Source organism: Lottia gigantea, assembly GCF_000327385.1.
Source record: "Lottia gigantea unplaced genomic scaffold LOTGIsca_30, whole genome shotgun sequence".
In the NCBI taxonomy this organism is placed as follows: Eukaryota; Metazoa; Mollusca; class Gastropoda; family Lottiidae; genus Lottia; species Lottia gigantea.
The window spans coordinates 252,129-275,797 of NW_008708987.1; the positions used below are offsets into that span (position 1 = coordinate 252,129).

The following is a 23,669-nucleotide window of genomic DNA, read 5'->3' on the forward strand; positions in this document are numbered from 1 at the left end:
ACTTTTCAATTTTTAATTTAGCCTCACATATCAACAACAACCACTGGTAAAGATGCTAGTAGTAGTGTTGTCAGTAGTACCATGGATGCCCAGATTGAGATTAAAAAATCAAAAATCAAGAAAGAAGTCGATACACATCATGGTAAGGTCTATTGATATGGTTAACAAAACATGTGGTTTGTAGTCGGCAGAGATATTTGTGAACATTCTGGTTAATTTTAAACATAAACATGAGCTGTTCAGTTTATTCTTATGTGCCGTAGCAGTAGTAAGGAACAGTTTCTATGAATCTTTAGGTCCTCAAAATTATCAAGGGGGGGCTCATAAATAAATTCCATCCCTTTATAAAATTGTTAAGTCGGTGGGGTCAAATCCAGGATATCCTCAGTTCATAGGGAGAAAAGCTTCCTCTCCTATAGAAATGCTATCAAAGAATAAGGTCCATAACACCAATTTGACATGGTCCCATCTAACATCTAGACCATGAACATGAACTGACAATGACTTAGTTTAATTTCTATGAACAGAGCATTATGAAGAGGAAGAGAGAGGTAATGAAGGAGGAGAAGGTCATGGTAGTAATAAAGGTGGTAGTCATATACCACAGGAAGGGGAACCAGATTTTATAGAAACTAATTGTCATTGGGTGGACTGTTCACAGGAATACTCTACACAAGATGAACTGGTTAAGGTAGGTCTTGAGTTTTTATAAATATTTAAATGCAAATCTACATGGTGTTATTTCTTTCTGCAGGCCACTTCACTAGCCAATCAAATGAAATCTAATGAAATTCTTCTGCAAGGGTTTTAATTGCAATTTTCACCCATAATTTATGCTAGCCATTCATAAACATTTGGAATGTTGTAAGGCAATACAAGTCTTTTTAAACAGTAAGGAAATCTTTCATGGAATGGAGAATTTGATTGGTTGAATATTAGATGACTTAGAACATGGGATGCGTTAGAATTTTGTCGGATCACAGATGGCAAGTTGTTTCACTCAAAGGAAAGTATGTAAGATGCACAATTTAAAAGGCTTTGTCAGTTGTTGAAATTTAAAAACTTACCTCATTTCAGCATATCAATCAGGATCATATTCAGGCCAATAAGAAGTCGTTTGTCTGTCGGTGGATTGATTGTAGTCGAGAAGAGAAGCCATTTAAAGCTCAGTATATGTTGGTGGTTCATATGAGAAGACACACTGGAGAAAAACCACATCGGTGCACTGTGAGTTTAGTTTTAATTCCCTTATAATTTTGATATCCTTCCCTTGAAATCATCTTCCCACGTAATTCCAAGTCAACCAAGCTTTAATTGGATACAGATAATTCAGGAAAGATCAATGACAAGAGGTTTGGCCAAGGACCAGCTGGTAGAAAGGATCCTTAGTGGACCTAAGTTGTTATCATTGTAAAATATAGTTGTTTATTTCTTTCATTTGTTCCTTTGCCACACTTCCACAATCTGAATTTTTTTCTGAAATTTATTTTGTACATGTTTGATTTCAGTTTGAAGGTTGTAATAAAGCGTATTCCCGGTTAGAAAATTTAAAAACTCATCTGCGTTCACATACAGGAGAAAAACCTTACATGTGTGAATTTCCAGGCTGCAGTAAAGCATTTAGTAATGCTTCTGATAGAGCTAAACATCAAAATAGAACACATTCTAATGCTGTAAGTATCATACAAATTATTTGTAGATAGATATTAGTTTCTGTCTAAGATTTCCCTGTAGACTATAATTTCCTAACAATTTTTAAATTCACAAAGAAAAAAATTGTTGAAGATCTCAAGAAATTATTTTGAAAGACTGATAAGAGGACGTCTTTTTTGACATTAATTGAGTTACTTCCCTTGTTTAAGATGTATATAAAAAAAATGAAATGAAATAGAAACTTTTTTTTTGCAATTGATTCGGCTAATCGAGATGATCCAAGCACTGCAGTGTGCATCACTGACAAGGGGTAATGGGGTTGAAAAAATCCAAAGGGATAATCTCAATTGAACCCCATGGACCTGAAGTGATTGATCTTCAGGTTAGCAATCTAACTCACTGAGCCACCGCGGTTCCAACACTTTTGGTGAAATGTATGTCTGAACTATAAAACAATCTGTATTTTGACTATTTCAGAAACCGTATGTTTGTAAAGCTGCTGGTTGTACTAAACGATATACTGATCCTAGTTCATTACGTAAACATGTTAAAACAGTTCATGGTCCAGAGTTTTACGCAAACAAAAAACACAAATCTAATGAACCTCACTTTAAAAAGGAAGAAGATCCGGTAAGATCTGGGGTTTATTTTGTTGTTGAGAGATGTTCTAGATTTTGTATGCTTGTCATGGCTTTTTTTTGTATTACAATAACTTCAGATAGATGTATGAAACCAGTAAGTAATTTAGATTTTTTGTTTATTTCAGGATAAAGATCAAGATGAAGGTGAAAGTAAGAAGGTTGAAGAATGTCTGAATGTTTCTTCTTTACAAACAACTTCTGGTGAACGTAGAAAATCACAGGTAAGACACTTGTGTTTTCAGATATTTTTATTAGGAAATAGGGGTGATATGGGATCGCTCATATATATTGTTACCATCAATATTGACTTGTTCAATTTGTACAATGAGTTAACAGATGAGTTGGTTATCACATAAGTTCTAGAAGATGTGGTGGTTCTGTGAGTTAGACGCTTGCTCGCTAAACCAAAGGGCATGGACTTGTCGTTATGATTATCTATGAACAATTTGATATTTCTGTATTTCAGGATCATATGGGATCTACAATATCGCAATCCAACCCATCGCCTCAGAGCAGTCCCGAGGTGAATGTAACCAATAGCAACCATCCTGAGTTTATAGATGATAATATTAACAGTGGAACCGGATTCACTGGCGGTGGAATCGAGGAAGAAGTAGATATTCCAGAACCTGATGAGGCTGATGTAAATATTCAAAATATATTGATATTTCAGGGCTTTTTAAAAATTTTTTACATGTCTTATTGTAATGATGTTTGCTTTTACTCAATTTCCAGTTGAAATTAAAAGATGAAGAATTCCTAAATATTTGCACATGCCCGTATTCCATTTGATGACCTTAACATTATTTGAGGTCACTTAGTAAGGGTTGCTTCATTCTGTTATACATCATTTAATCATGTGGCCGTTAGGAAAGCCACTAGTATTGAAGGGATTAATAATAAAGCCTGTGTTTTTTTTCAGATTCCTGGGTCAGAAACGTTGATAACATTAAGAAATCGAATCAACTCAAGTCATTTATTACCAAATAGATTAAAAAATCGTGTCAATCAATCCATATTACCTCAAATTCCCACCATTCATAGTCCAGGTAAAATTTGTTTTGCAATAATTTTGAGGACAGTCTGTAGCACACTTGGTTAGAGTGTTGGAATCGTGACAAATAGTGGTTGTGGGTTCTCATCTAGGGGCTGTAGCACATTCAGTTAAAGCAAAGGAAAGAGAACAGGAAATTTTTGTTGGTTATGTCAAACAAAGGGGGTTGAGAGTTCTATTCTCAGTCAGAGTGGGTACGTCTGATGACTTGTCATCTTCCCTCCTTATTCAAGTCAACCCATCTGTGAAGGGTGTGGATTGTCTGAAAGATCAAGGCCAATAAGTTTGGTCAAGAAACATGGTCTTACAGAATTAATGCCCTTGACTTACCTAAGATTTATAGAGAACTAAGTTTCCTTAATTTTGATTGACACATTAAGTCCCGCCTACAGCACATGCATAAGAGACAGTCTTATTCTATTAATTGGGTTATTTTTCAGGTCGTAATAATAATAATCCAGGTCAGACCACAATTAATGATTTAAATAATAAAGTTAATCAAATTAAAACCAGTCCACAACATAAACGTATTACAGACTTAGCTAGTAAGATACTTCTTTCACATATTACACTTCTGCATTGTAAGCCTGCGTGGTGTCAACATTCAACCCCTATTAACCCTTTTCTGTCCCTGGCTACCTGTTAACGAATGGTTGAAACACTGTCTTTTTGTGGTAGTGGAATAACCCCATCTCTATCAAGTGGGATTATCATCTTCTAGGCGCATGGGTCAGAATTATCCTCAAGATCTTCATTGACACTTCAATCAAACTTTTTTTGTATTTTTCAGCTCGTGATATGTGTAACAATAATAATAATAACAATATGTTATTGACGAACAATCGAAGAGACAGTAATACCAGTACTATGAGTTCGTATCTTAGTAGTATGAGGTCTGATATTAGTCCGTATCCGTTTGGTAGTAATTTCTCGAGCAGACGGTCTAGTGAAATATCCAATGTGTCAAACAGACTGAGTATAGCGAACTCTCCGTATGAGTATGATATGACAGGAAATCTACCGTATCATTCGCGTCGTTCGAGTGAAAGCAGTGGTGTGACAAATGTGGCGGATAAATTACAAAAAGCAACTCTTGGAAGTCAAACGACGTTACTTCCTCAATCCAAAAATACCGGTATCAGTAACTATAGAGGAGTGAATAAATATGCCAACGAAAGACTAGCGCGTTATTTCGCACATCAGAAAAATGATAGAGACATGGATATTCGAACTTGTACACCGATTCGCACACCTTTACCGAATGATCTGCCAAATCGTGAAATCCGACGAGCGAGTGACCCAGTGAGAATTCTAGATCCAAATTTCCATACGTTAAAACGAGTTCAAAGGTGCCATAGCTGGAGTACTGTGAAACCACCCTTGCCTATTCCTCAAGGAATGAAAAGTTTACAGCATAAAGATCACGGATCAAATCATACGTTTCATTCTTCACGGAGTAGTATCGCAACGGATTATAGTCTCGCAGAAGATCAGGAATATAATTCTCCGGGTGGTTATATGGAAATGGATCACGAGGCGGCGTTGGAAGTGAAAATGATCGAGGATAACGAAGACATGATTATTCCGGACGACATGCAACAGTTTATTAACGAACGCTACAGTGATGTGAACATGGGCGATTTCGATCCCAATATGATGCATCAGCAAATGATGGAGAATATGGGATCGATGCAAAATTCTCCCTACCCTAATCAATCTCCCAATATGCAGGGAAATTATAACAATTTACATGTTCAGGGCTATATGGAGAACCATGGGGGTAATGGAATGGGGATGAACGGAGGTCAGCCCAACCAAGGAATGATGCAACACAGCTGGAATCAAGGATACGGTGGTCAGAATATGCCAATGAGAAACATGCAACAATCTCAGGGACAAGGAAATATGCAGAATCCTAATATGATGAATGGAATGAGCACTGGAGGACCCTACCCCCCAAACATGACCTCTCAAAATATGATGGGCATGCAAGGTAAAATGGGTAATAATCAAATGAACCAATGGAATCCTGGTTTGATGAACTCTAATCAAAGCATGATGCCTCCACCCCAGTCACCCATGTACCCAGTCCCTCCCCATAGCAACATGATGAATAAAATGATGACCAATCAAAATCCGATGCAGCAGATGAGACCTGGCATGATGTCACCAGGTCAAAATAAACAAGAACGAGAAAGTCCTAAAGTTCAAGTACCTCATATTAGCCAGTCACAGATCCCTCCAAATGCTAAAGCCGTCAATCGGCAACAAATGATGCGACAGCAACATCAACAGCAAATGATGCACCAGCAGCAAATGTATAACAACATGCAATACCAACAAATGAACGGCAACAACATGGCCATGCAACAGCAACATTACATGGCAAATAATATGCAACAAAATATGTCTCCTGTGGGTCAAGAACAAATACCAAATATGCAATATATGCCTCATCCACCCATGTATCCTCCTAATTCTAACCCAGGTACTGGGGGACCCTTGTCCAACGGTCCTGCACCGAGTCAAAATACACCACATAATCATTTAGAACGATCTCCGGGAGCCAATCAGGTGACAAGTTCGACAGATCGTAAAGAGACAACTGCGCCACCTATTGAAGACTTCATAGAAAATCCAAATTCTGTATCTGCTGAAAATTTATTGGACAATATTGCATCGATCTCGACTGAGAATCTAGGTAACGCTATGTATAGTCCTGTACCTCCATCACGTTCCACATCTCAAGCCTCCTCGCGTATTAACAATGTATTAAATACATCCAATATGGTCGTCAACGATATGACTAGTTCTATGCTGCTAATATCAGAAGAAGAAAATAAATATCGCAATATGCGAAGCTAGGAGCAGAAGTACGGAGCAGATGTGCTGTTTATTGTGCCATTTGTGTTGTTAAGGTCCATGCCATTTCCAATTCCGTTTTTTCTTTGTATGTTGAGCCTTTTTTCTGACTAGCAGAAAGCAGTGTGTTTTCTTTAAAGATGGATTCTGATTGCTTTAAAAACTTTAAAAATTTGCTATTCTTAAGTTTGGTTACAACAATAAACACCCTTTATTGCATGAATGAGCTCTTCCAATAATACATATACAGTATGCTGGTGATAGGAAGAATGCATGTGTGGAAGAGTTCAATAGAAAGTTTAGGGGTGTAAAATAGTTTTCTAGCTCACTTTATTTAGTTCTAATCTAGTTTTAATCTAAAATGAATGTTTTTGAGGAAACCATGCCCCTTCATCAATGAAATAGTAGAATTGGGCTTGGCATTGGCAATAGGTTCATCTATTCATATTGAATATGTCATGCAAATTAGCATTTTAGTGCAAATATAAAGTTGTGTTCATATCGTTATGCTTCTATACAAGCAATGAGGGTAAAATTGCATTTCATTTAAAAACAAATCTCATGCAAGTGAAATTCTGTGAAATATATTCATAATATCATAATTATTGTCTATTTCATATAAGATGGTTGATTTAAACATATCATAATGTGCATTTACAACAATGTTTTAAGCAAAATATGAATTTGTACAAGCAATCTGATCATAGTATGTTGACTTTTGTAAAGCCTTTGATAGCTATAAATATGAAAGATAAAGGAGATCCTCAGAAACACAATACTTTTTTGTGTGTTTGAATCAAAACGGCAGATCTACTGGTAACTTCTCCATGTTTGTCAAAATACCATTTTTATTTCTTTAATCTATGCATAACATTTTATGGCATATTTTACTAAAAGGAAAAAAACCAAGTGGCTTTTTTCCGTAAATGTCAAAAATGGCTCTCAATTTTTGCAGACTATGTTTATCAAAGCTGTGTAGAGTTTTTATTAGTTTAACATGGTGCTAGAAATTGTTAGATTTTGAATCAAAAAATTGTTGAGTTTTTCTCATTTCATATCTCATCTGTTAAAGCTTTATTTGTTACCATTATCTGATATCTGTTTTTAATGTTTGTATTTTAAACCTGTTTGCCCATTGTAATTTGTATCAGTAAGCAATATTTTTTATACATTTATGAGGAACATCCTGATTGATGCATAAGAATTCTAATATACACTAAGGTAGAGCAGGTTAGAAATGTTATTAGAACAGCAATGGAGCAATACTGTTAAAGAAACTATTGAGAAGATAAATATAAATCAGGGCTGTAAATACATCACGGCAAATGTCTCATGTAGAATTTAACAAACAATATATTTTCTTACAAATTGATAATGATTCCATGCTAAATGTATTGATTATTTGATATCTACAGTTCAGGTGGTCACCGTTTGAAGTCTACTGAAAGCACAGGATGAAAGACATAAATGGTCACGTGTTCTCAAAACGATCTTAGTGCTTGGACATTCTAAAAACAGTGTTAGAAAATAAAACCCTAGGACATCTTAGAATCAATGTTAGAAAATAAAACCCTAGGACATCCTAGCTCTAAGATCATGTAAAATAACCAGTGATAATGCCATGATGATCGTCTGGTGTAAAATCTACTATTATTTCTGTAAAATAACCAGTAATAATGCCCTGATGATCTGCTAGAGTAAAATCTATTTGTTATGTTAATGAAATAATAACAAAAAATTCTCAATGTTATGTTTATGTATATAGATATTTTGTCTAATGAAATCCGAAAGTGCTATTGTTTTTTTAAGATTTTAATATTTCCATAATACTCTTTAACTTTAGGGTACTTTTTTCTTTTTATATTCTATTATATATCTTGTATCTCTTTTTTAAAACCTTTCGCCTTTTTCTCCTCCGTCCTGAAGAGTGTCTGATTTTTATCTCAAATTTTTTGTCATTGCACACTGCATGGTGTTGCCCATTCTCATTAGCTCAGAAGGTGCAGAAAATTAGGACGAAAAGTTTCATTTGTTTTGAAAAATTCAGATTCATATTTCAGACAATGCATGTAGTACCAGAGTTTCAATTAAAATATTAACTTTTTGAGAATCTGAAATGTTTTGGTCCGTATGTCTCAAATCAAGCCATCATAAAATTTGAGTTGACTAATGTGACTTTGTTATGAATATATCCATGCAAACTATTCTTGTGGTTGTGTTATTTCAATCCCTCCCTCTAAGCATAATATTTTTTTACCTATTTCTTATATCTTAATTGGAAGCATAATCAAACAGTTGTTAGGGGTAACAGAAAGAAAAAGGGTTAGAAAACACTACCCTACTTCCTTCTAAAATTTCCTTTAATGTTCTTTTTTATAAAAGTTGTTATATTTCAATGTTCGTTACTGCGGCATTATACTTAATATGTAAAATAGAAAATACATCGATGCATGATGGTATATTTTTAATGTTTATAGAGAGGCATGTATGATTTTTTTTAGAAGATTTTAGAGTTTATCATATTACGGACATGCATAATAAAATTATGTACATATGGTCATATTTTTGATGTTATCATTATATATTTTAGAAATCGTCATTCATATTTTCATAAATAAATCTTACTAATGATATATAACAATATAGTTAGCTATTGCTAATGTAAATAAAACTGCCTATCAACATTTACTAGACTTGTTATACACCCACATAATGCAAGTCCTCATTCACAAACAGTGGAGTCAAAGGAGGGGTCAAAGAATTATCAAAGGGGCTCATCGGCATTCTTTCCCTACATATAATAAGATTTAACAGATTTGGGGAAAAGGGGGGCGAACTGGGACCAGCCTCAATTCAAGCCCCCCTCCCCCCTCACAAACCTAACTCAGAAAGATTAAAAAGAAAGTAAGTATTTTCCTTTTGTAGACTATCAAAATTTTGCAGGTCAATGTAAGTTTGGTAGATTTTTAAACTTTTGCATGCATTTTCTTACCAAGAGAAAATTGTTGTTTATTTCTAGATAGTTGTTGATGGATAGAATAACAATAATAAAATAATAAAAATGATTTTATTAAATAAAAAGTAAACAAACCTTTTAAAATATGCAAAACTAATAAATACACAATAAATATAAAGCTTCATTAAATTGAGACAATGTGATTAAATGCTAAATCGTGAAGGAAAAATAAACTTCGTCGTTTTAACATTCCAAAGCTGATTATTCTGGAGACGTGGATTTGAAGGCCAATGGTGAGCTTTGGACACTATTACTGATTGGCTAACCTACATTCTGGTTTCTGAGACTATGGTACGAATGGTCAAAAAAATGGTGCATATGTCCCTCGAAAGGGTTGTAAAGAGATTTTCTAAACTTTTTATGTGTATTGTAGAAATTAAAAGCATCAATTTGTACCATTCCTAATTTCAGTCAGAAAAGTAGGACGTAAAACTCCATTCATTTCATTTCATTCATGGTTCTTGCAATTCCGCTAAAACACGTAAAATGTTTACAAAACACTAAAGCCAAAATACTGAAAACATTGCCAAATGGTTTTCAGTTCAGTAAATAGCTAACAAAGGTTGAAACAATTGTAAATATGTGTTGAATTATCATAAATATAAATATAAAAATCTGTACAAGCAAGACAATTCCGTTCATCAAATTCCCCTCCAAAGCAAGCCAAAACCGAGAGCAAAGTATGTATAGTAGTGGACTCTTCCAAAGAGAAGTACCATCAGGTGTTTCAAAAAAAGCACGCATGGTATGGTTAGGGTTAGGTTGGATACTCTCAAAAAATGAGAAAGATATACAGTTTGACTTTGCTGAAATGGTTTTCCATAAATATTCCGAATCGACGAAATACAGTGTGGTTGCTTTCATTGAATCATTGGCTCTCACACTCCTTCCATCTATACACGGACATTATATTAAATATTTTAATAATGGTTTCAGTATGTCATAGCTTCAAATAGCCCACAGTTTAATACATGCTGAAATAAACTGACAAATCTCAACAAAAATTTAAAAAAATTGAATATCAAAGCCATTTATACTTACACTAAAATGTTGAAAATTAACATATTTTGCTAAAAATTATTTGGAAGAAAAGACTCCACATAAAAATCTACTCAAAGAAAGTTGACATACTTGTATCAAGCTGTCCAGCACTCATCGCAGAAAAATAAGGGGTAATTTTAGGGTTAAAATTAAAATAACAAACAGATGTGGGGGTGTCCAAGTTGATTTTGTCAATTGATCTCATGTGGTTGAAAAGTTTTCAATGTGAGTCTAATCAGTCTGAAGCGTTCAAATACAAACGAAACTAGTCACTGATATTCAGGGATAATGGGTTGCTTAGCCAATCTTTATCTCTAATAGGAATTTTATAATTAAATTTAGGCAATACTTTCGCACATTTGACAATTAAAAAAATTACAAAAATACTTGAGCTCCATGGTTGAGATTGGTGGATCTTCCCCTTGATTTCAACATTTTTAAGGAATATTAGCAAAAATGGAAAAAAGTAGGATTTTTTAGGAATTTTAGGGCCCCTGGACAGCCTGTTGTATGAAAATATGAACACAATTCAATAAAGAAATTAACAAAATTAATATCATATTTGAGCCCGTCAATTCTTGTCCTAATCAGTTCCTCAGGGTTTTCAAATTTAGGGTAATTTTCACTTTTTTGGAGGTAATGAGGTGCTTTGCCGTATGGCATAAGATTATAATTATAATTAAACCTTAGAGAAAATCACAAAATAGTCAGGATTTATAGGGGGTAATACAATGAATTACGGGTCCTGAAAGGGGTAATAGAAAGATAAAGGTTGAAAACTGCTGTCATACATAGTAATAATATGACAGGAATAAATCAAGTCTGAGCAACTTGGTAGGACCAGAGTTTTAGGCAAAACAACAAACAGAACTAAGATTGCATATTAATAAAAATGTCTAAAAAATGCTTAAGGAAGCCTGAACTGAAAATTTGCCATTTGTGCCTCCATGTAAATATTCATGCACTGAATTCACCAAAAGTGAACATATAATTAATAAAGCTTTTTTGATTTAAAAACCTGATAAATAGGTTCTCTAAAATGTACCTAAATTTAAAATACAGTCTTCTAAAAATAAAGGAAAATATCTGATGCTTGTAAAGAGCAATGCTACAATCATTTGGCCTATGTTTAATTCTCATAATAATAAATAAAAATAATAATGGTGATTATAACCAGAAAAGACAACCTTGGTTCATGTAAATTAGTAATTAGCCCTCTATGGTAAGTTCTTGACAGGTCACGTCTGTTCCAATTGTAAGCTGCAATTGAATAATAAGGAACCTGATATTTCAAAGTCAAAATTTACCGTTTCATTCCTTGCTTGATCATTTTGAATTCTATCTGTCAGTGCACTTGGAACTCATTCTGAACCCTGTTCCAACTATTTGTATTGTATGTCTGGTTGATTTAATAAATCGCAAACAAGCATAACTCACCGATCAAAAACCACCCAAAGTAGCTTTGTTAAAATGGAGAGATGGCTTTAGATTATCATTTTCATAAAATACTTAGTATACTGTTTATAAGAAATATAGAAATAGGCTTGGGTAAAGAAGCACAAGATATATAGATATACTATTTCTGACATTTATTAACTCAACGTTTCACATGCTGATACAGACAGCGTTATCAAGAGAAATTATTTCTCTATTTCTCGTCTGTATGAGTATATGAAACGTTGAGTTGATAAATGTCAGAAATAGTATATCCATATATCTTGTGCTTCATTACCTAGTATACATCTTTCAACAGACCATTCCTTTCTATAATACAACTATAACTATAACATCAAAGGTTAGGTATTTTATCATGAATTAAAGCTTTGATGGTTAAATACAGGTGAATATCAGGTTGTTATTCATAATATGATATATACATCAGAACTATTAAAACAATCCAGTTCAATCTAGAGCATTTATACAAATTTGAAACTCAAATATTGCTTAACAAGACATGTATTTCTCATAGATATATGCTTCTAAACACAACTGAGTATAGATCTGCTACCACAATCCATAAAATATAATCCAAAGTTCCACAAATCTGAAGAAAAATATGGCTTGATGCTTAGGACATGGATTTCTTGCTTCCAACACATCTTCAAACAAAATCTAGAGTAAGTTATTCTTTCTTATAATAAGATAGAAGAACACGATAAGAGTCTGAGCTTTGATAATAAAGTTTACGTTCCGTGAGACTTGTAACTTCGTTTAAACTTAAATTAAAAGCTTCTAGTCGTTGTAGTTCACTGAATCTTTGACGTAACGTGACAGGGTTAAAGTTACTTGACTTTAAAACATCCACATTGGCTGATACATGATCTATCATCTGTAATAAGTAAAAAAATATGTTAGTTCTAATCAGAATTTTTGCTCCTGGATAATCTTCGGATGTCGTCAAGAGTGCGTTTAATTTAGCTGTCCAGTATTCTCGAAACAATCTTAACCCAAGAACATCTTAGAAACAATTTTGGAAGTTAAGACCCTAAGACATCCCAGAACTAAGGTTGTTTCGAGAATACAGGGTCTGGACACGACATGAAGTTGTAATTTCAAGATGGCCGAGAAAACCATAGCGTCTGATTGGAATAGTTTCATGTGATAAAGTCTTAGATATTTTGATATATTATGATAGATTCAATAGAGATATTTAAGAAGAATCACTCAATACAGGTTTGAACCTTGTGGATCCTTAGAAAATTAAACATTATTGTGGATATACTACTCTTTCCTTGTGAATCCTGTTTAAAAACGGATTTTATACAATTGCCTTTAAAGATGTACTGGGATGCATTCAGTATTCGTGATGAACAAGACTTTTGCTGTGAAAATTAAGATTATAATTGAATAAAAAATCATAGTTTAAGACTTATCATATAAAATAGACTTACCTGTAATAAACCAGAGTCTAGTATTGGAGATAAAACCGTCCAAAATAAGTCAGAATTACTGATATAGAAAATATTGACTTCATCTGGCTTGATATTCCTTGATATAATCTCTTTCATAGCCGACTGATTTTTATCTTTTGACAAACTATAATAAAAGAAAATACTAAAAGTTTTTATGGGGTTTATGAAGATGTCAAACATTATGTAATGTACAATGGAGAGGCAGCGCCAAATTTCTAAATTTGAAAAAATGATTTTTATAAGATTTTGCCCCAAAATATATATCATAATGTACAAAACTTTAACCATTTTTCAAAAATTTTCTTGTGGAACCCTCTATAATGCTCCATGAGACGATTGCGACTTTGCCACCTCCACAGAATTGCCGCATTCTCGTCCTCGACAGAATATTTATAACTGATTTTGACAGGTATACTATTACAAATTCCTTGTTTCCTTTTCACAAAACTCTTATAGTCAATTTTATTCTTAGTATGGTATTATTCAATGTAAAATTCAACACTTTCGAATTCTTATCATAAAGATATTTTGAGGAACTGGGAACTTTCAAGAAATGAACAAATTGAAGAAAACTTACTGCTTTGGAAGAAGAAATTCGGCAGGTTGTGATGATGATGGAGTATTTAAATCTATAATATTATGAATCTTACATTTACCAAATTCTTGACTAGGATATAAATTATGTGGAGTGAGACTGAAATAGTAAATATTTTAATTTATTATTGGGAGAAAATCGAACAACACAAACAATAGTCAGAAGATAATAATAAATAATAACACAGAACATATGCACTATGGCAAATAATATCACAAAATATCATAAAATACAGATTGAAATATTAAAACAGAACCTAAACAAACATGTAGCTGTTGAGTTTCCAATATGCGATCTTCGGACAACAAATACAGATTATGTATATATTGTAAAGAGGTTTTCTAAACTTTTTATGTGTATCAGGGACACTGATAGCATCGATTTCAATTTTCAGTCAGACATATTTGGTTCTAGCAATACAATTAAAACTACAGAGCTATCGTAAAGTCCCTTAGATATTATAAGAAGCTTTTGCAATAGTGACGTCATATTTTGGTTTATATTTCTATAATTACAGGAACCACAGGCATCTTGTGGAAAAATGAATATGGCTTCCATAAATGGCCCTTGCTACGTATAGAAAAAGCTGGAAAATGTCTTAACGATCCCTCTACTAAAGATTTTCACAGAATAAAATAAAATAAAATGAATGGAGTTTTACGTCCTACTTTTCTGCTCCATGTGGGCAAATGAAGACAGTTTCACAGAATAAAGGTACCCACCTAAAAATATGAATATTGCATATTTTATGAGATGTTTTTCGTAACAATGAACCACAGACGTGAAAGATGGAGTCTTGTGGATTAGGGAAGGGATAAGCTTCATCACATTGTTGTTGTTTCTCTTCCACATAATCTAACAATCTTTCTTCTTCAAACTCATATGAACCTGAAAATATATATCATTAAATACATCCTCTCTTCAAGATGACCTAAGCCATGATATTTTTGTACCATGTTTCCCTTTAGCAGGTAAACCTGTTATTAGATATTGTGTTGAGAGCAGACACCTTGAGGAGGATTCGAACCCAATACCCACTGCACCTAATTGCCTAGCAGACGACAATCCAACTAGCTACCAACTGAGCTATTCCACTGCTACATTGGGAATTGAGATAATACTTATTCATTCATGATGTCATATGATTTTCAAACTGGCCAATGAACATGCTTGCTTGTAGTATTTATTTTTTGTTTTGTAAATATTAACACACAGTCAAACAAAAGTATGAGCAACTCTTCTTATTTAAGAATTACAAGAAATGCAAATAAAGTAATATTCAAATTAATTAGAAAATAAACTGAGAAAGAACATGAACCATCACAACGGACATTCAATAAAAAAAACCAAAAAGAAAAAAAATATAAAAGAGATTATTTACCATCAATGGAAGGTGGATACATGATAGGAACAGTAGGTCCAGGGTTCCGTATCCAAGATAAATAATATCGGCATGATTCCATCATTGTGACTTGAAGACAGAGACTATCTGATGCTCCAGTATGATACAGGCGGAGTCCAGCCTCGTAAAATACAATATACAACGTACGATACCAGTGGTATAAATAATCATCATCGATCTTATCTACAAAATTACAAATTGTATCTTCTGAACAAGGGGGTAATTTAAAAATTGTAATTGCCATACTTGATGCATCATGAAAAATTTGATTTTCTTAGAGATTTTTACAGAGTTGAAAAAGCAAAGAATTGGTTTCTGCTTTACTTTCAAAAGTGCTAACCATCGAAATACATATATAGGATACAGATTGTATTTTTTTGCCTAATCCGTTGTCTCCACATTTTGACTGGTACAAAGCTATTTGGAAAAATTGAACCACTGTCTCATCTATGTATTGATAAGGGGGTGTTGTCTACAACGAGGTGCTTAGAGGTAATCGTAACAGTATTAATACCATAACTTACCTATATCTATCAAAATATGAAGTTGTTTTATCTTTGATAATATTTTATCCTTCACTAAATAGTACAAAAGTTCGTGAGACTCGGACATGTCAAATAGTGACTCTATTTTCAAAATGTCTAAATGGTCATGTTTTAAATTCACCATTATATTGTTCAAAGTTTGAGTATCATAAGAGTTCCGACCGAAATCGGCAGGATCATTTGGCACAATTATAGTTTTAAAAGAACGAGTTCCATTGATTTTCTTTAACAATGGAGATGCTGGTTTAAACAAGAAAACAAATTGTTGAAATGAAAAGTTACGAGCTAAAATCTCTTCGAAGCCAAGTTCCTCGTCAACCCTGAAAGGAGACAAGGAAATTTTCTAAAAAAACATGAAATTCTAAATTTGATGCCTCAATAAACAAGCATATTGAATGAATCCAGTTCCTCACCTGCTGCAGATAAATGTTTCTGGTTATGGTTCGACGCAACAGGTGCCCCTTGAATAGAGAATTGGTTGAAACTTGAATAGGGGAAACAGCACATGCTGAATACGAGTGACCATTCCTACATTATACAAATTTGACTAAGGCTACTTACCCCAATGAGTATGATAATTTTGAAATGTAAGGATCTGTACTAATACCAACATCAGGGTCCATACAGATCTTCCAAGCTGTATAGTTGCCCAGATATATAGCGTCTTTACACTGATAATGATAATGGGTAATGAACTTTAACAGTCTCTGTGCTTCACTTTCAGCATTGGCTAACACTTTGAGAGGGCTGAATTCTTGCTGGAAGTATGTGACTTGAATAACCAAGTAGACTACAATACCCAGACACAATGATGACACCACCGTTTTCTTTCTGCGAAATAAACCCATTTTGACAAGTCTCAAGTACCACAGCTTCATTTGAGATCAGCAAAATCAATGTCTACTTGATTAATATTTAAATTCTGCTCCTAATTTTGATGTACATTGATGTACATCATCATTCCGATCTATTTTCTGTAATAGCAGATGTCACTTCTCCATTTTGTAACCTGACTGAAAAAAAATCATAAAATCCATACCAGCTGAATTTAGATAGCATCAAAGGTTTAATTAGATTGTCTTATATTTTATCTTGCCAGGACATTTTCACTATAGTCCATACCAAGCTTCTGGTATTTATCTTCAAGGCACTGTTGCGGATTCACCCATTCCCTCCCTTCCCGTTTCGTGCTATCAATGTAAAACTTGGCAGAGAGGAAGAGCAACAGTGACATAAAGATAAATGTAGCCTAATTTCGTATTTGCAAAAGGAAAACTTATAAATAAAAATAGCATTTGTTTTCAATTCAAAATAACAGATCCTACAATCTAGACTCATCTGGCCGACATAAGAGAAAGCAATCACTGTATCAATAGCCAAGCAAGAAAAATCATGAGCTAGTTTTTGAGAGTAGGCCTTGTTTGCAAATCACAGACACCTATCTATTCTATAATATTCAACAGTGGAAACAATAATAACAACGATTCAGAAATATCAGTCCCCCAGCTCTGACCTAATTTTTGCATAGATTACTATAGATAAGGTGTGGTCAAAATAAATCCTACATTACCAGCATAAATTAGTAGAAAGTAAACAAATAGTGTTGGATTTATCGACAGGCAGGTGCACTTGCTTTGTTGAATTCTAGTTCTATGCAGCCAGCCAAACAAGTACAACGAGCAAATTATCACGTGACAGTAATATTGGTCAAAATGGCGGATGTCAGTTATTGAATTTTTCCAAAATTTCCTCTTAAATCACTACGTCTAGTCCATTTCATTTTTTAAACAAAAGGTGCATTGTATTGTTCAAGGTATTGTACATCAGTTGACACAAGCTGCAGTTTTAAGGTTATTTTATCGGGGATTTTTGAGTGCATAATGTGTCACTAGACCTAGATTAAAATAAGACAAAAATTCAATGTAAGCCTAAAGCATTAGATTATCTGGTATCTATGTATGTAATTCAGTTTCCAAGAAGGAAACAAAGAGCAATTTAATCTCCAGCCTCCTCGAACTGGGGGCACAAGTCTGGTTCAGACTGACTTAATGTTGATGACAACTGTCGTGGTTGAGATGTCAGAAGCCCTATGGAGGCGCAATAAGCACAAGCCTGGCATGGAGGGCTCTCCCCCTAGAAAATTTTACAAAGAAAGAATTGACTTGGTTCAATCTACAGATATTTTAGGGCAAAAATATATTTAGAAATTTCTTAGAAGTTGGTGCATAAACTTGAACTTAATTTATCTGTATCCCCATACTGGTCAAACCACTGTCAACGAGATTGACAGAAGTGTGATTTATCTTTTTTTTTGTTGAAGCAAAAGAAAAAGATGTCTCTAGGAATTGTGGAAAATGATAAAGTACCTGATTCCCCACCACCATCACTTTGTCAAGGTTTGAAATCCTACTTTATTCATTTTTTTATTTGATAAATATGTTGTTTCCCAACAATGCATTTAAAAACAGCTTGAGAGACTACGTGTCCTTCGCCTTTTTATGTTTAAAGGAATACTACCTCTTAAAATGAAGATATAATTATATTTTTATCAGTGGACCCAGTGTCATAACTAAAGAAGAGAATCTATTAAACAGAGTATATCTTGAAAAATGCTTGAAAAATTTCTAACTATTTTTTAATAATTACTGTACTTATAGTTTTACAAATGTTTTGAATGACAGAGGGATTTTGTTAAATTTATTATAATTTTTTTAGATCAAAGAAATGACAAGTTTCCTGAAGTGGTAACTGAAGTTTCTGTGAAAATCAAAATTAATGAAATATTAGAAAAACTGAAAGCAGCAGACGACCTCGCCTCACAGGAGCATTATGAAGATTTTCGTTATTTGTGGCAAATGTGCAGATATTCAACCAATACATCATTGAGAAAAATTGTAGTATATACCTATTTAAATGAAAATTTTTTATCAATATTTGAAAAATTCTGGAAATTGAAAGAAAATTGTAATATTTTTGATGCTCAAAATCAATGGTTGTGGAAAAATTTCCGAAGCGCCATTTCTGTGTTGTGGAACTCGAGTGATGCCTCCAGTGCAATATGTCAGCAATTTGCTCGAACATCATTACTTGGACAATTTTTGGAATCCCTTAAATATTTTTCTGTCCAACCTAAGTTCGTAGAAGATGACCAAAAACTGTATTTTGTGAAAGCAATGCTAGGAATTCTTCACAATATTGTTAATAATTTTGAAGAATCGAAAACCATGATACGAAGCTTCAATGGAATTGAAATTCTGCAGAGTTTTCTAATTTTTGATAACAATATGGTCAAAGCAAAAGCCTTGATTACCTTGTCTTATATTATTGACGAAGATAAAAATGAAACTATCAATGCCGAGAAGGGGGTTATCAACTACATTGTAGAAATGTTAAAGGATAGTCTCAGTTCTCCAGACCATTTCTCATCTAAATATGGTATGAGTGCTTTAGAAATTGCCGAAGGGTTGAATAACATCGCAGTCAATGATAACAATAAGATTAAGATTGTTCAGTGTAAGGCCTTGCCTCTGTTAGTTAAAATGATGAAGCTGGATAGAAACAGTCAGTATCTTGGTGTCATGGTTTTATGGACTCTGGCCTTCAGTCCTGTCAACTGTCCTTCTATTTCTAAAGAACCTGGGTGCTTGGAAGGTAAATTTCTGGTAATTTTTTTACTATTTATGATGTTGATGTCCAAGACTAGGTATTGTGTGCCAGTCAGTTAGCTGATACCACAATCTTTCTATTGAACTCTTCCACACATGCATATTTTCTACTAATATGACTGCTGTATATGTTGGATTGGAAGAGCTCATTTGTAAAATTAGGGGTGTATTTTGTTGCCTGTCAAATCGTTTCAAGCCATGTTAATGCCTTGTTGACAAGTATTGCTCATAGAATAAACTGCAAAAAATGTTCAAACAATATCAGTTATACCCAAGAGACGAAGTCAAAGCCAATAAGTCTGTGAGCCTTAAGATTGTTAGTTACTTTAATAATTTTTTTCTTCAGCTTTGAATGACATTGTGAAATCAGAAGATACAACTTTAAGTCATGCAGCAAGAGGGGCATTATGGGAAATTGATGATTATGAACAAGAAAATGCTGCCAATGGTAAAGCATAAATTGTATTTTCATAAATAATCTGTACCACTTTTCAGATGCTGTGTCTGGCAAAGGTACAAAGTGATCGGCATCATGGACTCTCAGTATGTGATTTCAACACCCATTGAAAGGCTCCTTGTAGTCTCTTAACACAAAGAGGAATCCTAAAGCATCAAAGTTCTTTTTGTAGAATTCCACCCACTAAAAGAAGACCCCCCACTCCCTTTTGTAGTCTCCTAAAGTGAAGGTGATAGATGAACTGATGTATTCCATCATTGTGGAATCCACCTCCATTATATCAGCTAGTACAAAATCAGACAACTGTAGCCCATTCACTGTTGTTTCATGATGTTTTTCTTCAGAAAGTGAAAGTGGTCATGTGATGATTAGTTATCAATGGGATGCCCAGCCAGTCTTATTAAAGATTAAAGATAAACTGAAACAAGCAGGATATAAGGTCTGGATGGATGTGGAACATATGAGTAGGTTTATATTAACTATTTCTGTTTTCTTTATTTTTGTATTGTCATAAAAGATCACCGCATAAAGCAAATTGCTATTCAATGCAAATTAGGAATATATTGTTTGACTTATCTGGATTTATTCAGCTACTTTGTTTTGGTTTTTTAATTCATCTGTTCTCTTGAGGAGATATAACCATGTCAACCAATTTGCTATTTTGCTGCTTTTGCTTCTTTCTAATATCGATAATCATACACTTCATCATATGCTCTACCTATTCTCTTCACACCTTAAGGCAGTATGCATCTTATCTCTTCTAAGATTCTAATTTTTATGTAAATTGTTATTTGAAACTTGTGTTTTTTCTTTTTAAGTTGATATTCCATATTTCAGTTTATTTGCACCTTCAATATGTTAAAGCTTTTCACCATTTTTAATTTCAACTTCAAATGAGGTACTTTTTATTCAGTTAGATTTAGTCTTTACGTGTAAATTTGCAATCTTCTTTGCTCACCATTACAACAATTTACTGAGAGTGGTGGATACTTTAAGTTCAAGCATATTTCAAAATCATGTTACGGCTGATACAGTCTAATTAAAGTAAGACCAACATTTTTATTAGCCTTTATTTTATTTTTTTCAGTTAGAGTCTAACATCTGGCCTTTTTTTCAATTCGGCAAAATAACATTTGACCATATACTGCTTTGACCAATCAAATTTCTGCCTTTTGTGAGAGATTTGATTGGTTAAAGCAGATGTCTTAAGATTAGGTCAAAGGGTTATTTTGACGAATGTTCAAGAGGCTAATGTTTAGACCTTAACAGAAAATAAAAGCTAATAAAAAATGTTTGGTCTAATTTTAATTAGACTGATGCTGATGCAAATTGCGGAATCCTGTCCCACACCCTCCCCCATCCCTAGTCCCTTATCCATTTTCTATGCCACAAGTGGACATTATAGTGAAATCTTCTTATTTTGTTTTGTGTTTATTATAAATGTAAGTTGTCATAGTATAACATGGTCATTACAATTATTTTATTCTAATATGGCTGTATTTTTTTAATTAATGTAGAAATTTTTGGTTGATTTAATTTATGTAGGTGGCTCTACTCTAGAAGCTATGGCGCTGGCCGTGGAGAAATCTGCTGTTATATTAGTTGGTATATCAGAAAAATATAAATTATCACCAAGCTGTAGAACTGGTAATTCTTTTTTTTTTATTCTCCTTCACTCTCTTTCAGATATTAACAGTTTCTGGTCATATTTTTTTTGTGCTAATTTACCTTAATCAGAATATCATCAAAATTCCAGTGTTCACATATCATCACACCTTAACGAACAATTTAAAAATGTGCTTTGATAACAGCATTGTGTGCACTAAATATGTCTACCGAGATACATGTTTTCCTATGAAATACAGTTTAAGACTGTGAATATATGTCATTAAGCAATTGGGTAGACCCACAAACTTATTGGACTAGTGTCACACTATAAAATTAGGGATATACAGAGTATCTTCGTATCAATCCCATGTCTCTAATCAAGACTTCAATTTTGAAATTGTCCCTTACTTATCAGAAATTTATATTTAGGCTAGAGTTATAATTCAGAATTCAATTATAATCAATGCAGTTCTTATGTCTTTGACATATTAAATGAGTGTAGGCTACTTGTTGGTGGCAAAAGTTTGTTTCAACCCAATTCAGATGTCCCTCTTTTCAGCCAACCCTTATAAAAATTTATAATTTTTGGGATATTATTTTCTCCTTTAGAAGCAGAGTATATCTACAGACTACGTAAAGATATCATACCGATACAGGTGGAGAAGGGGTACCGTCCTGACGGATGGCTAGGTATGATGGTAGGAACCAAGTTATATTTTAATTTTACTGACGATGGTTTGGTGGAACATCAGATCCCTCGACTTTATAGAGAACTGGGTGATAGAGGCTTAATAACGTCTAAACTTAAACTCAATAGTAAGTGGTTATTTTTGCATGTAATCCAATTTTGAGTTTAACTTTTTGAATTGAAGATATTGTACATATTTTGCTAGTTTTTAGATACTTTGGCAACTTATTGCTTCAAGAAACGTAGAAAAGGTGAAAGTCAAGTTTGCAGTCAAACTATTTAGAGGATTGTCTCCATTTTCTATGCTTCAAACTATAGAAAATGTAAAAATTACTGTTACTGTCAAACTATTAGATAAGTTTTTATTTATTGTTACTTATTGGATTATTGCTCAGTGGCAGTACCATAGAAAATGAGGAGTTTCCGAAGTGTGTTATTGCTGGTTGAAAACTATACCCAATTATTTATTTTTAGGTGCTCAAACATTGTCTAGAGAAGATAGCATACAGACCAAAAGTCAATGTTGTAATTGGTCAAGCGATCAAGTTGCTGATTGGTTAGAATCAAATGGTGTGCCGCTTTATTCATCCAGGTAAAGTTATTTTGGTCAGTCATTGACATCCTGGAAATGATATTAAGAAATAAATTGATTGGTAACAAAACACGTCATTAGGAGGGGACTGTGAAAGAAACTGTCATAGTTAAATAATAAATATGGAGATGAAAAATATCAGAAAACAACACAAAACTAATGTAATATAACTTTTAATTGATTGAGCCATTTTATTTAATGTAACAAATTAACTGGACACAATTATATGGATAACAATTACTTTAATACTTTAATATTTAATAAATAACTTGCGACGTTTCCACGATGATGCTTTCGTCTTTTTCAAGCAATGATATAATTGCGTCCAGTTATTCATACCCCAGTTACTAACTGCCACTCAAGGAAATATAACAAATTGTATTCTAGTCCTCGTGCAACATTTAAACATTCTATTTTTGTTTTGAAAGGATTTTAAACAACCTTGCTGTACATTGATTTAGACTTGGTTGTTTTCTCAAAATTTTCATGTTTTTATCTTGTTATCTTATTTGAAATGTTCTCTTCTTTTCTTGTATTTAGCTTAAAAGAAATGGATGGTAACTTGTTATTGGAATTGAAAAATATCAAACACAGAGCACCAACATATTTCTATAACATTCTTCAACAAGAATTCGGCTTGGGAATATTAGATGTAATCAAATTTTCTAGAATTATTGAGTTACTTCCATAACGTCATGTTCCTTTAGTATGACATTTGTTAAGGCTCCAGAACTACGACAGAAAATTCGCTGAGAGTATGTTAAGGTCGTTGTAAGTGTGGTACGTTCGTGTAAGACACCCCAGACATCCTGCAATTGTTGCCACTATTGCCACTATTCGCTGAGCCATAGCGTTTATTCTGTACATGTTCAAAGCAAACGCCAAAGTTTGGTGATGTGATACACATGACAAAAACGCTGCAAAAATGTTAGAACACT

General features: G+C 33.5%; 3 protein-coding genes across 3 annotated transcripts; 2 read left to right on the forward strand and 1 right to left on the reverse strand.

The window, feature by feature from the left end:
* Nucleotides 1–631: 631 nt before the first annotated feature.
* On the forward strand, nt 632–2,424 carry LOTGIDRAFT_119241 (hypothetical protein; the record flags this gene model as incomplete). Its single annotated transcript, XM_009057440.1, has 4 exons — nt 632–691; nt 1,078–1,227; nt 1,509–1,673; nt 2,131–2,424. Coding segments are annotated over 4 exons (669 nt in total), but the record flags the coding sequence as incomplete, so codon positions are not given.
* Nucleotides 2,425–12,389: 9,965 nt separating this feature from the next.
* LOTGIDRAFT_161590 (hypothetical protein) lies at nt 12,390–16,569 on the reverse strand (the record flags this gene model as incomplete). The annotated part of the gene is made up of 7 exons (XM_009057441.1): nt 12,390–12,596; nt 13,159–13,303; nt 13,757–13,873; nt 14,497–14,662; nt 15,156–15,359; nt 15,701–16,041; nt 16,283–16,569. The coding sequence occupies 7 exons, from the start codon at nt 16,567–16,569 to the stop codon at nt 12,390–12,392; spliced, it is 1,467 nt and encodes a 488-aa protein (XP_009055689.1).
* Nucleotides 16,570–17,430: 861 nt separating this feature from the next.
* Nucleotides 17,431–23,422, forward strand: LOTGIDRAFT_232580 (hypothetical protein; the record flags this gene model as incomplete). Its single annotated transcript, XM_009057442.1, has 9 exons — nt 17,431–17,534; nt 18,042–18,117; nt 18,437–19,372; nt 19,733–19,834; nt 20,188–20,307; nt 21,389–21,490; nt 22,061–22,267; nt 22,614–22,731; nt 23,272–23,422. The coding sequence occupies exons 2-9, from the start codon at nt 18,054–18,056 to the stop codon at nt 23,420–23,422; spliced, it is 1,800 nt and encodes a 599-aa protein (XP_009055690.1). The 5' UTR covers nt 17,431–17,534; nt 18,042–18,053.
* Between the last annotated feature and the right edge of the window lie 247 nt (nt 23,423–23,669).